This window comes from Fusarium oxysporum, chromosome V, assembly GCF_013085055.1.
Source record: "Fusarium oxysporum Fo47 chromosome V, complete sequence".
In the NCBI taxonomy this organism is placed as follows: domain Eukaryota; kingdom Fungi; phylum Ascomycota; class Sordariomycetes; order Hypocreales; family Nectriaceae; genus Fusarium; species Fusarium oxysporum.
The window spans coordinates 2,584,006-2,597,622 of NC_072844.1; the positions used below are offsets into that span (position 1 = coordinate 2,584,006).

Genomic DNA, 13,617 nt, shown 5'->3' on the forward strand with positions numbered 1-13,617 from the left:
CTGGCGTGCTCATCGCGTCTCACACGCGTAAAGCTGTCCCACAAACTCGCGAATAAAGTTAAGTGGTGCACGGACCTTTCTAAATCCTCGTGAGCAGCCAGGCCATAAAGACAGATGCCTACTAGTAGAGGTCCAGTATGTAATATTGACCTACTAAGTGTACTAACCTAAGGTAGGCAGGTACTAGGCTGGTACTGTTGTATGCAGGTTCGCATCTCGGCTCCCGTTCCTAAACTTGGTCAAATTCTGCCCTGCTCCCGAGGTGTGGATACGAATCAGCAGGCACAACTGATCTGTACTTCTACGGCCGTGTTGTCATTTCTATAGGCTCTAGGTAGGTACGGTAGGTAAGGAAGGTACCTACCGACTTATAGTACTAGGTAAGTTAGGCATTGTCGTAGGCACTACCTAAGCTTCCGAATGAGATGTTCCCCTAAAGCTTCCTCCGTATGTCTCTATGGCTCGAAAGTCGGTATAAGTGTTAAAGTCTGCCTGTACTCCTAATACAAGGGCAAACTGATCGTCTTTGTAACCCTAGCCGTGCTCCCCCGACACTGGCTCGGGTATTACCAATAAAACTGTTGCTTTACAAGACTAGGTCAAGTACATTTTGATGTAGTGGCCTGATGGACAAGCACACGTACCTATATTTCTAGAGTATTTGGGGTACTCCGGAGGGCAGCTCAACCTTATTTGTAAAATATGGTGGTCCAGCAGGTCAATCAGGGTTATTTGTTTCTCAGCACGCCAGTATTGGATATCATGATATCGCTTGGGTACACATGATTGCATTTCTATCTCGCGAAACATTGTGTTTATATAGTACAAGAGCAGCAGTAATCGTTAGTTCTCCAACCTCATTAACAATATCTCTCAGAAGAACCAAGTGAGAGCTATACATGATTGACCGTCTAAAAGAGACATGAAGAACGGCACCTAGCTATAAAGCTTTTTGCTTGCTCCTTGGATCAAATCAATGCGCCGTTATCCGAAATCCACAGCCTTCATGATGGTTTGCATAAGAAACAACACTTCGTACTCCAATCATTCGATTTGCACCAAGACTCCGGAGCGCACTAATATGATATCGCGATAACGCCGGCAGAACAAATAGCAAGCAATAAAACATTCTCCGAGGGCCAAAAAATTGGTCTCCTGACCCATTTCTATGTACGGGGTACATGGGTAGCGAGGCTTCGCCAGAGCCATTTAAGTTCCCCAGCTAGAAGACTTGCAGCTCAGCGGCGGCCAGACGTGGTCCAATGTTCGGGCCTAAAGCTAACAGGACTGGGTGGGGGAGGAGCAGGTACGGTATAGTCATCCTCTTGGATATGATGGACTGGAGTTGAGGGGCGGTTCGTTTTGGTGGAAAGAGTAGCAGTGATACTGGTGTAGAGGAGGTCTTGCGAAGTGACGACTCTCATGTTGCGAGGCGCAGCCTGGATTGAAGAGGAGCGTTGACCAGGCATCTTTCTTTTTCGCTTCAGAAGACAAGAAACAGAGCCGGGTTTCTGGGTGAATGCGCTGTTAGGAGAATATCCATTGACGTGGGTGAAGCTGACTTATAAGTCAAGAGATGCAGTACACACCAGAATAGAAACAAAGCAGCTTGCGTAAACTGTGGATATGTGATGGAGCTAGCCCCAGTGTGACTTTGTGATACACGTTAGGTCCGAATATCGTATCCTTAGGCTCGAGCGTACACTGATAGCAAGGTTTCTTCTTCCTTTTTCAAGTTTTCTGCGCCGACCTGAGGTTTTGAGGTCGCCACGGAAGGGGTATCCCAGCAGCCGGGATATCGGGCAATGGTTGCTGTTGTTATGTGAGGCCAGGGCTTTCAAGGTCCAAGTGAAAATAACTGAAAGATCTTGCGCGTATACAAAGCGGCCACGGTCAAAGACGAAGCAATGAAAGATCAGTATAAGCTTTTTCAGATAGGTAGGTAAGGTTAAGGTAGGGAAGATATAGGAAAAGAACAATCCGGGGAAGAGGGTGGACGACCAGTTTATAAAGGGGAGGGTTATTGCTAGGGAAGGAGAAAAACGATAGGGATGGGATGAGATAAGTGAGGTACCGTATTATCGACGCAGCCCAGGTACCTCATCTCACAACCCAACCTGAGCCTGATTTGAATGAATACCAACCCAGGTCCCAACCAAAGCCGGGGCAGACAAGGGCGCCACTGTCATTGCACGATACCGACGCCGTCAATACATTACCAGCGAACGGCATTGACAGGGCGAGCCGGCCTGTGAGACGACGACATAACAAGCCAACAACCTAACAAGGGCAAAAGCGACAAAACCTGGGGAACAGCCAACAGGACGGGTGCCATGTCTTGGCTTTGGTGCTAAGGAAGCAGGTACATGTTTCTACCTGACCAGGTATCCATGCACGGCAACACGGAGAAGAGGACACACACCATGTATAACATCCCTGACCTGGATACCCCCAGAAACTCCCGTGGCCCTTTTCGATGAAGTCTTGCATTGTTTTGGCGTTTGCTGATGACGGACAAAGTTACTATGCACCTATCTATATATGTTCGTAGGGAGGAGACCACTTCCGCCCATCAGAAATCTTGGTGTGTATCGTTGAAACCGTCTTGATATAACAAGCACCACGGCGAGATTATGCAAAACATGCACGGTCTCTCTCCTTCCTCAAGAGCCACATTATCGAAGGGGGAAGGTATAGATACAAACACTGACTAGCAACCCATTTGAGTCCACTTAAAAGAAAGAAAGAAAGAAAGAAAGAAAGGCATTGGAGATGTGACTCTGATTTTGCTGGTTTACAGCCAATAACTGCCCGCCCGTGACTGCCCTACATCATGCCGATATCATTGGAAGGACTTCAACCACTGAACAAGTGTGTTGTTACCAGGATCGCCCCGAACAAAGGTATCCCAGTTCTGTGATGCTGCCGCCTAGCACGGAAAGAAAACATCAAACACGCCTAAAAGGGGAACGACAAGACGGAAGGCCAACGTGCAAAGAACATCAAAGGCCGTCATCATCAGCTGATGAACGAGGCCTCGGTCTGTATCTCAGAACCTGCACAGAAGGAGAAGACAAGTATCAGATACGTTCATGATCCTACGACTAATTACGAACCAGCCATCGCCAGCACCAGCTTTCTGGACCACAGACAGCGAAACGTCAGTGAGGGAGATGCATGCCGAGCAATTTTCTTTCTGGTGCAATTCTGAATCGATTGTGGGGGCCATAGGCCTGCTCCCGAACAGACAGGGCAGCCCCGGCTTCTTAGGCAATTCGATATCTTCTAGAAGGCCAGCCACTCGCCCAAAGCAAAGGGGTAAGCGAGAATTTATTGCTAGCACCGTGCGGTTTTGTCCCTGGCAGTTATTTGGGATCCTTAGTATCCAGCATTGACAGCAAATCAATCTTGGTCTCCGTGCCATGGATGGACCACAATCAAAATGACACTTTTTGAAATGATGCCTTGAAGGGCAATCGGTAAGCGCAAACTGGTGGATATTCAAGTCAATGGTCCGGAATATGCCCAGTCAAGCCGCGTTGATAAGAACTCAACACTGATCCATTTAATCATATCCCTGGCGGTGTATCGAGACACACCCGGCCACGTCGAATATGCTCAATGGACTGGTGTTGCCTAGGCGTAACGATACGTGCCACAACCTGAGTAGCCTGCAATCACAGCACTTGAGTGTCTCTGGCATAGCAATGGATGTCTCATTACATAACGGGCACTGAGGAATGTCTATGCAACAAACAACGCGGTAATTAACCTGCCAAACCAGGGAGATAACCACACTTTGAGTCAAAAGGGGTCAGTGGAATCACGACTGTTTTGATTAATCAGCCAACTGGAAGTTATTTACCGAATCCAGTGTAAGTAGATGGCTGAAAGCCGCATACATATGCATATGCGCTGAACACAAACGTCAGGCAGCTTATCCGTGGGAGAATCTGTTGAGGGATACGAGGCGATATGAGGTGTCTGTTGCTCCGGCCTATCATTCCGAAAAGCTGGTCTAGCTTAGGAAAGCTATAGACTTACCCGAGATAACCATGTAGGGCTCAGCGGATCACCAAACATACCATAATACCTCAAGAGCAAGAGGTTCAAGGCCCTGGGTAATGGACATAGTCGTCCCCTATGTGTATTGAACCATACCTAGGCTCCAGACGAGTGAAAGTCCGTTTTGTGTGTATAAGCGACTGGAGAGAAACATATGTATGACGATACTTCCAACTTATTGGTACATTATTCTACCCGCATCACTTGCTTTCAGCTTTTATTTCATGTATATCTGATTTCCCCACTGCTACTGAGTGAGGTAGGGTCGACTCCTTTATGGCCATATGTCAGCGCCAAAGGGACGCGACATAGCATGGCCCCAGCAGGGAACCATTAGCGCTCCGGCGCCCCCGAGAACTGGCCTCGCTGTGAGAATTAGTGAATTGTAATACTTACCTTACCTATAACTCACCCCATGCCTATCCTGTCGTGTCTTTTCTGAGCAGGTAGCAGTTATGTTTACTGACTCCTGTACTTGGCAGAGACTGGGCTGCAAAGGTTGGTGGGGCACCGGAAGATATGTCCGTGGTGGGGGGCTGGGATTAGGGGGAGTAAGTTAGAAGCGGTAGTACACCACTGCACTGTAACCGGGATCTTACGAGATTTCCTAGATGTGATGGTTGACGCCGTGTCCATGTACCTGGGTTTCCGGCTGATGTCTACTTACCTTCTGATCAGGGCGAGATCAACCAGGGGAGGGAAACATAGATATCGATACGTCAAGACGGTGGTTCGTACTAGGTATGATGAATGAAATTTATGGTGAGGAGGACCCATGAGCTTGTTCCTCTAACGTGACTTGCAAGGAACTGACGCCTTGCTATTAGGTAGCCGTTGAAGTTATGGTATACGATGAGACGAACGATAAAGATGTGCGGACTTCAACTTGAGCACAAGGAATGAGAGCATGCTCGTTACTCATTAACCAACGCTCCCAAATCGTGATAGATCCTGGACTCATAAGGGTGAAGCGTTCTGGTCACCCATCAAAGGTCTTTCATCTGGCATTCTGCTGTCTCATGGGACCAGTAACCCTGAGGGCTCTGCCGATGTTGTTAAGACCTTTTTTCCTTCGAATTGTTGTATGCAATATCCTATCATATTTGCTAGGTCTGCTTATGGTTATGTGCTTACAAGCCATGTCTAGAACAGCTTTAGATAAAAGGTAGGTAGCTAAGTAAGGTCTGCTTACGATTCAGTAACTGTAAGACAGGACAAGCATCCGACTAGCTTATGAAATGATTGAGATGGTCTGAAACAGACAAGCAGTATAGTGCTGTAATGGGAATGGGGGGTTGTATATCAATATGTAGTTGTTGATAGCAGATTTGGCAAAGCGATATCACGGATTCACTACCATTTAGTGGTCCCACACAAGACAATCCATGCTTCATCAGTTCAGCAGTGATGAGGTACAGGGCCCAGAATCTTTTCCAATCACACTTGACAGAAATGGACAGGTAAAGTCTAGCTCAATATCGATTATATTGATTTGGGCTTTGCGTCCTTTCTCTAAGTAACAAGGTAGAGGAAGACATGATGGACCACGTAAGGAGCAGTAATGGCAGTGTCATCACGGCCGGATCATGTTTCACAGGAGAAGTAAGAACATGGGAACAAGAGTCGTCCCACAGGTGCATGAAAGAACCATGGGCTTTTGAACTTTTTTCCTACCTACAAATATAATTCTTTCCATATCAGCATGCATGGCAACTATTGCAACTTCCATGATCCATGCCCAGACGAAAAGGGCCCCCTTCACTTCTCGCCTCTGTTTGTAGAAGCACTTCGCGCCGTCGTCGCAGTTCCAGGAGCTGCCTTAGTCTTCCGTCGTGTCGGCTGATAAACGTCGTTGAAGTTCATGGCAACACCAAGGAATCGCATATCCACATCTGGTTGATATGCAAGATCACCAAGGAGGATCTGCACACGAGTTCGGAACGATGCACCCAAGTGTCGAAGACGCTCTTGTAGAACGGGGAACTCGGAGGCCACGCCACCAGAACCTGTCATCGGCGTGTCACGGCCATCGTGATCATCGTTGTGTCGTGTAGTACTTCTTACATCGGCCTCCTGACGTTGCGTAAAGTCTGACACGCTCCAGCTGTAAAGTCCGTCAACAGAGTCTCTGTAGCTGAGCATGAACCGCAAGATTTCACCGAGCTGCATCATATATGTCGTACGGTCATCTTCATCAGAGCTGTGCGTACGTCGTTTTGCCCCGAGAAGACCTTTGTGAGTGATGTCGTTGAGGTACCGTGTATGCGCCTTGATCAGGTCGTCCAACGTGCAGTCCTCCTTCTGGATCCGTTTTTGAAGTTCGCCCCACGAGGATTCGATGACCTCAAATAAGATGTAGTATTGGAGCTGGCCCACAAAGTGAATCATCTCGGCCAGAACGCCGCGTGTTGACTTCCACGTTTGAGAGACGGCAGGGTCGGAGTTCTGAAGAACTCCACGAGCACCTGTCATGCACTTCCGCCAGGTTGACAGTACTGCAAATTCTACTCGCTTGATACGCCAGAGAAAATTGAAGACTTTCAGGTATTGTCTATTCCCCCACTCTGTCACGACAACATCGACAGGTGCATCGATCTTATATTCAAGGGTAAAGCAATCCCATCCGATATCACCATGAGATAGTTGCAGCATGCGGGCATCCAGGCGCCGTAGAACCTCGGGAGAGTCATACTGGGCATTTGATCCTCGGATAGCGTGTTCCAATTGCGCCGTTAAAGTATGTCTGTACTGTGCCCCAGCTGGACGGTCAAGGTTGGCAGCCAGAGATTCCATCAGGAGTGCAATAAAATCTCCCTGCCCTAGGAGGATGTAGTTCTTGAGCGCCTGGAGATGTTTAAATAAGTGAAACTTATTGGCCATCAAGTCGATAAGACGCTTCATGGTGGTCTTGTAAGCTTCATCGATCCAAGCTTCCAAGGTAGCTGTGTCGCCATACCTTAACTCTTTGGAAGCAGCTTTAGAGTAATCCTCAACCCACATGGCATCACCGCAGCTATGTCGGATGAAGTTTAGTGACTTCCCGATTAGAAAGACCTTCTGGGCAAAGTCCTGAGTAATGATGCTGGGGATCATGTCTGCAGCGATCTCGAACTTGTCCTCCCAGACATTGCCTGCGCCCTTTGCCTTCGCTTGGTCTTTGTCAGGAGCCTGCTCTCTAACGAAAAATTCCTGGAAAGGATCGGACAGTTCACCGTCATAAATCCAGTGCCGTAAAATGTCGTAAAATGGCCGTGTGAAACTTCTTAATAGTCTCTCTGCGAATGCGGCCACCACAGGATCTCCATGGGAAGAAGAGAAACTATGAATCAGGGAGACAAGCTGGCCCCCTCTGTTCTTCTCAGATTCCTCAGCAATGAGGCTCATTAACCTGAGGCCCATCGTTGCTTCGCGTGTCCATACTACACATCTTTTGAGTGTGACACCTGTTCTCCCAATACCTTCTCTTGGAGCCTCCTCGTCAAGAGATGCAAGTGCTCTTCGAATCTGAGTCTCAAGAGTTGCTATCAAACTCAAATATGACTTAAGCTCACCGTGGATAGCAGCTCTGAGGCTTTGACCTAGAAGCCCTTTTGCAGGAGTCTTGCAAAATCCGTCGAGGCCGCGATAAAGCAGCGAGGGCTCAGCCAGAGTATGAAGTAGGGAAATGATTGGTAAAGGAAGTGTCGCCGGTAATTTGATAAGATCTGATTTTGTGAAAGGTAGATTGGTTGATGATAGTCCCTGGAGAGTAAAGGGAAGATCTCTAAGGATAACCGACTCCGGAGGCTCTATTTCCGAATAATTATTTGCCAGCAAGGTTGATTTCAGTGAAACATCTCTTTTTGCTGGCTCAAGACGTGGATCCCCCTCTTTGCTGGATTGCTTGCTCTCTTTTTGTGGAACTTTCTTGAGTCCCTCTGATTGAAACGCCTCCTTGAATTGCTCCTCTTCAAATCGAGAGGCCCTACTGGTACGTTCCCGACCTTGCCGTTTGATAGCATCGCGACTGATGGCGTCTCGGTAGTTGGGCGCCGAAGGCTTCACCGGGCTCAGTGGGAGCGGTTCGCTAGGGTCTGGGGAATCAGCGAGCTGATAAAGTAGGTAGAGTATTGCCCATTTGTGTTCTAGAACAGGAAGTGAAAGCAATCGGGTATATAAATTCGAGAAGCGCAGAGCTTGGGTGGGATTGCTCTGAATGAGCTTTCGTTTTATAAGGTCGGAGGCGTGGTTGACATCAGAAGAAATGGCGGGGGAAACTGGGCTAGACCGTGAATGGTGAGTTTTGGCATATTGCTCGGATACATTTTAGAAAATGTACATACCTGTCTATTATAGATTTGACAATTTCGAAGCAAGTATCGTGACGTTCTTGCGCAACATCTTCAGGATCATTGGGATCACTGGGTACGATGTGGGTTATCAGGCTGTCAATAGCGTTGGTGATGCGATCGGGAGCCATGACGGCATCGTCGCGGGCCACTCAAGTGTAGGTATAGGGCTGGTGATCAATATAATTGCAGAGAATCTTTGTTCAGGAGGTAATTCAATCAAGAAGTTTATGCGCAGGCGAAAGTTCTGGGTAACTTGTCCAATATCAACGTGATTGGGATCATGAAGCTCAGACGCGACAGGCGCGACAGACAAAGTTGGTAGTGATGCAGGGCGAGTTGCTTAGTGCCTTTTAGAGGTTGAATGTAGCGGGGACCTGGTCTCCCTCGACTATTAGGCGACGATTCAAGTACAAAAAACCTTAGCAATGCACTGATATATCCCTGGCTGGGTGTGCTCGCGGCAAAAAACCAACTACACTCGAAACCATCCATTCACCTTTAACCTCACGTCAACAGCAGAACGAGTCGCCCATCAACTTACACGACGCAACATGCCTTTTTCATCAGCTTAATGTCACCATAGTGATCGCATCAAAGCACCCGTTCGTTTCGTCCAACTCATGTGTCTTTTTATCGCGCCGCGCCGCGCTATTTTGTCGCACGCGACGCTGTCGCTTATTCAACTCCTATCAAGATGCCAGACATCGACCCCGCGGCTTTGAGCCGTCCATCTGTCAGCCTCTCGACGCCTATTTTATCCAACAAGACACTTGCTGGGACTATCTCTGGTGCGCCAAAGATAGCAAAGTCTAGTCAGATCATTCCCGCCCGAATTGATCTCGAACCGCTGTATACTGCGCTCAAGGCTGCCATTGGCAACGAGAAATGGGCAATATATAAAGAATCAACGACCGAGTTCCTGATAGGTAGATGCTACGACATCTATCAAATACACATGCGCGATTGCTCACATATCTTTAGGACGCTTAAATCAGACCGAATATTCTGAACGAATAGACCCTATCCTCGCAGGCCCAGGGGACAAGGAACACCTACACAATAATCTCATTGCTGCCATATACGGAAATGTTACTCGGGAGATGCCCGATCAAGGGCTGGCACCCTGGGTCAGCGCCAACGATAAGCCTGCGGCGACGACAGGGACCAAGCCAGTATCCGGGGATGCTACGGAGCGGAGGTTGAAGGGAGATGTAATGCAATTGCCAACCCGAGACCGCAGGCGCATCAAAGATTTGGTCCAGAACGATGTCAGTGTCTCCATGCCGCCTCGTATCCAACTGCTGACCAGTAACAAGTGGGATCCTCATGAGAGCATATCCAACATCTTTGCAGACACACGTCGCAAACTTTCTACAGTAACAGATGCCACCCCGACAGTAGGAGGCATAAACAACATGAGTATGTATTCTATCGAAACCCTTTTACTTTGGCAAAGCTCTAACAAAGTGCAAGATTTCGACTTAGAAATTCGAAAACGTTATGCTCAACCTTTGGCGGTCGAATCTGGCGAATTCCCTGATATCAATATGATCTCCGGCCGAATGCTACCCTCTTGCTACGAGGCAGGACTGGTCAATGGGCACACAGTGGATGCTCCCCAGTTTCTGTCGGTGGCTGTGGAAACTTTTATCAAGGAGGTCCTTACGCAGGTCTTCAGCCGCACGAGGAGTAATGGGCCTGGCGAATCAGGTAGTGCTGGGTTTGGCGTCGGGACGACATGGATTCAAACGCAGAAGTACAAGCGACAGCTGGAATACGAAGAAGAAGCAGCGATACGAGGCGAAATCTCCAGAGACAAGAGCGGGCTTTTGCCGATTGAATCCAGGGCTGCGAGCGAAAGAGGCCCTTTGGGGATGTCCGATCTTCGTCTGTCCTTAGAGATGGCGGACACAGGCATGGCACAGTTCCCTGTGTTGATGACACAGGTTATATACGGATACCGGGAAGGGGAGCTGGAGAATTGGGATGACTATACCTGGGTGTGTGATCAACCACCTGAAGCCTATACAGACGAGAAACATGATTCAGAGGCAAACGGAGGACATGTTTTTGAGCTTGCGAATGGTTACCCTGATGCCATGGATATAGACACGGAAGCATGGTGGGAAGGTGCGGAAAGTCAGGATGCCGATATGCTGGATGGCATATTGGACTCGTGCCTTGCGGCAGGGTCTTGAGACGTGTCCGACGAAGCTGAAAATCTCGACTTGACTAACGTGGAGGTGGAAGGTGGACAATGCCAGACGTTACATCCATGCTGAGTCCAGCTCATCTGCATGCAACAGGGTGGACAGCGTCGATACCAGAAGCAAAAGGACCCAACTCATCGAGCCGATTTCGCATATATATATATATATATATATAAGCGAAGCGTCATCGTTTGGCTGCGAGAAGCGCAGACTGGCGTTACAACCAAGGGGGAAAGGAATATGCTAATAAGAAAGTACGGGTAAGGCAAACGAGGCGTGCAAGGAGCCGGCGTTTGACGAAGAGAGTCGTGATTCAGTACAACAGCTCGGAATCAAGGTTCAGACGAATGCATATAATCGGACGGCTTTATCTTTGGCGCAGGGGGTTTTGGCTGATCTCATTTTTGCTTCTTCATTTGGGTTGCGGTCGTGGAAGACTCGTTTTCATGGTGTTCATATTGTATGTATTTCTATCGCTCTGTAGGGTTGAAAGTCACCCCTATACAGCATACTATCAAGAGGCAACGAAAGCTTGCCGCGGACTGGAGTAATGGGGACGTAGGGGAGGCGGTGGGATTTTTGTACTTTTATCATTACAGGAACGATACCCGAGTAGCTCGATGAGAGTAAAGAAGAAACCACTAAGTACCTATCAATGATGGCTTGAGGGCCACTCGTTTTGTCGTGTTAGGTTAGCAGCTGGAGGCCTTATAGTTGGCCCAAAAGGGGTTGAAATCGAATGAAGTCATTGAATGCCCTTTAAATGAGAGTTCAGAGATTGTTGTCAGTTGGTCTATGAAGAAGTCATTACCTTATTAATCTAAGCGAATAGAACCTTGCTGGGAATGAACAATAGTGATAAAAAAGGTAAGTGTCGTAGCATGTTAGTTGGAATCCTTGCTACTGAGTTCATCGGAATGAGAGAACTTTGTCGGGAAATGCACCTTAACGAACTGCCAGAGCCAAATTGACGCTTTAATCAATATATTGGCCTTGAATGATGTTTGCATAGGACCAAGCAAAGAACGGTAGCGTTCAAACCTAACGAAACTTCTTAGCATGCATCCCTGCCATGCAATTCTCTATTGCCCACCGTGGGTGGGAACAAGAAACGTCGGGATTGTTAGGTGGCTAAGTACTAGCGAAGAACCAGCATCTTCATTGCATGCCAGAGTCGCCCGTAGATGGAAAGAGATGAACGTGGCGGGGCTCCGAGTTCCTAAGCCCCTGTGTTGTTTTGGGTGATTCTGCTTTCGGGAAATAAAGGCGTCAGCTCAGAAGCCTTGCTAACTAACACCAAGCCAGGAAACCAGCTTCTGAGCTTGTGAAGAAAGAAAGAGAAAAAAGCAGATACAACCTGGTGCAGCCATCGACTCTTAAAACCCATCATAAGTGACGAGCACTGACAAAAGCTAACACAAATCATCAGTTTCTATTAGTATTGGAGAGAGCTATTCTGGATTTGTGGCTATGTGCTTCGTCTCTTGGGTTGGTACCTACCTACCTTAGGCAGGCAGCCTTTGTAGGTCATTAAGCTGTCGAGAGGAGGGAAAGCATGATGGATGGATGCAATCAATCACCTCCAGATCCACTCCAAGAAGAGGTTTCTCGGCGATGTCATGATAGACCATAAAGAATCGGCACGCACAGTAGGACAAAATCTACACAGTCCATCCAATCCTTTCATTGAAAGAGGAAGCTTGGATTCTTCCCAGTTCGGGAGCTGCACCGAAGAGCAGCAGAAGTGTCTGTAGAACAAGCGCCTGAGAAGCTCGAGCCCTTAACAGGTCCGTGCACATCTTTCTAGAAAGCTTCCCTGACGGCAACCATCTCCCAGCTCCCAATCATCCCCACTTCTCCCCATTCCGTTGGTCAGGTCTTTGGGTTTGACCAGAGAAGCTCCTTCTCTCTCTGCGCTGGGATCTATCTGCTCTACCTTACCGGCCTAGCTACCTAGCTACCTTACTTTACATGCCCGCGCTACGACGGGAGACAATAACTCATCTGTTGTCTTTCCTTGTCCACCTGACTTTATCCATCTTTTCCTGAATTCGCTCATCCTGCCTCGCGTTGCCGTTCCTTTCGTAGCTCGTTTTCTCAACACCCGCATCTGCTAAGCTCTTCATCCTTTGTATCTTCAACTTCCTCCATCGCCATCAGTCTCTTTGACGACGAGGCGGGGATTGGAGCAACAGAACCCCACTCGCCCTGCTCATCACCTCTTCCCGACCCCTTCATCATCCCTCTCAACATTACGACATCGTGAATCTCCAAAGCTGCTCGACATCCACCTTGATTCGCGAGATTCCTGTCGCCTTTTGATTTTCTCTGGTCTCTTATTATATCAAGAATTGGGCCCTTGTACCGCGCCTGGTCCCCTGATCTATAGAGCCCTACAGGATATCGTCATCCTGCTTGATCATATCTCAGGTTGAAGGGTCTAGTTACCAGGATTCAACGTGAGTGATAAGCCTGTTTCTTCCTGTCCTACCCTTTCCCACCTGCAATGGAAATTTGGTCACAAGAGCTGTGCGCTTAGAGCTGTCTGGGCACTCCATTCAACGAGAAATCGTTGAGGTTGCCCGGCTCTGCACGTATTAATTGATACCCAAGCTCTGCCGTTGCACCCATCCCCCCAATTCGAGTTCCTTTCAACGTTTCACCATCCCCTTCACCTTGTCCTCCGTAGCTTCATTTCTTTGATCTGTGCATGGGCTATGCACCAGGGTCTTGATCTTAGGCCCCGCCACAACACGTCACTTTACAAGCGTGGATTGCAGCCCACGTCCAGCTTCACCTCTAGCGCATGCCCCCCGGGACTTTTCCTGTACGCAACATCCCTTGTCGTCCAGATGCCATTGATGTTCGTTCCTAGCTTCAGCTGCAGCTCTCTCTGACACTCCTACAAGCTTGTCTACCTGTTGATTTAGCCATAAGAGCGCCTCAGTAGCTGTAAGTCAAGACATCATTCCTGTGAAGCACCACGTTGCCACTTACTATTATCTCTTCAT

At 48.3% G+C, this 13,617-nt stretch overlaps 3 protein-coding genes across 3 annotated transcripts; 2 read left to right on the plus strand and 1 right to left on the minus strand.

Moving 5' to 3' along the window:
- The first annotated feature begins 4,667 nt into the window (after positions 1-4,667).
- On the plus strand, positions 4,668-5,619 carry FOBCDRAFT_223783 (uncharacterized protein). Its single transcript, XM_059609639.1, has 2 exons — positions 4,668-4,827; positions 4,893-5,619. Exon 2 carries the CDS (start codon positions 4,965-4,967, stop codon positions 5,232-5,234), a length of 270 nt encoding a protein of 89 aa, XP_059467224.1. The 5' UTR covers positions 4,668-4,827; positions 4,893-4,964; the 3' UTR covers positions 5,235-5,619.
- A 56-nt stretch (positions 5,620-5,675) lies between these two features.
- On the minus strand, positions 5,676-8,716 carry FOBCDRAFT_250586 (Spc98 family-domain-containing protein). The gene is made up of 2 exons (XM_031184385.3): positions 8,388-8,716; positions 5,676-8,326 (listed from the first exon to the last, which is right to left on the minus strand). The coding sequence occupies exons 1-2, from the start codon at positions 8,522-8,524 to the stop codon at positions 5,824-5,826; spliced, it is 2,640 nt and encodes an 879-aa protein (XP_031040027.1). The 5' UTR covers positions 8,525-8,716; the 3' UTR covers positions 5,676-5,823.
- Positions 8,717-9,090: 374 nt separating this feature from the next.
- Positions 9,091-10,594, plus strand: FOBCDRAFT_135970 (transcriptional regulator of RNA polII, SAGA, subunit-domain-containing protein; the record flags this gene model as incomplete). The annotated part of the gene is made up of 3 exons (XM_031184386.2): positions 9,091-9,322; positions 9,378-9,815; positions 9,870-10,594. 3 exons carry the CDS (start codon positions 9,091-9,093, stop codon positions 10,592-10,594), a joined length of 1,395 nt encoding a protein of 464 aa, XP_031040028.2.
- Between the last annotated feature and the right edge of the window lie 3,023 nt (positions 10,595-13,617).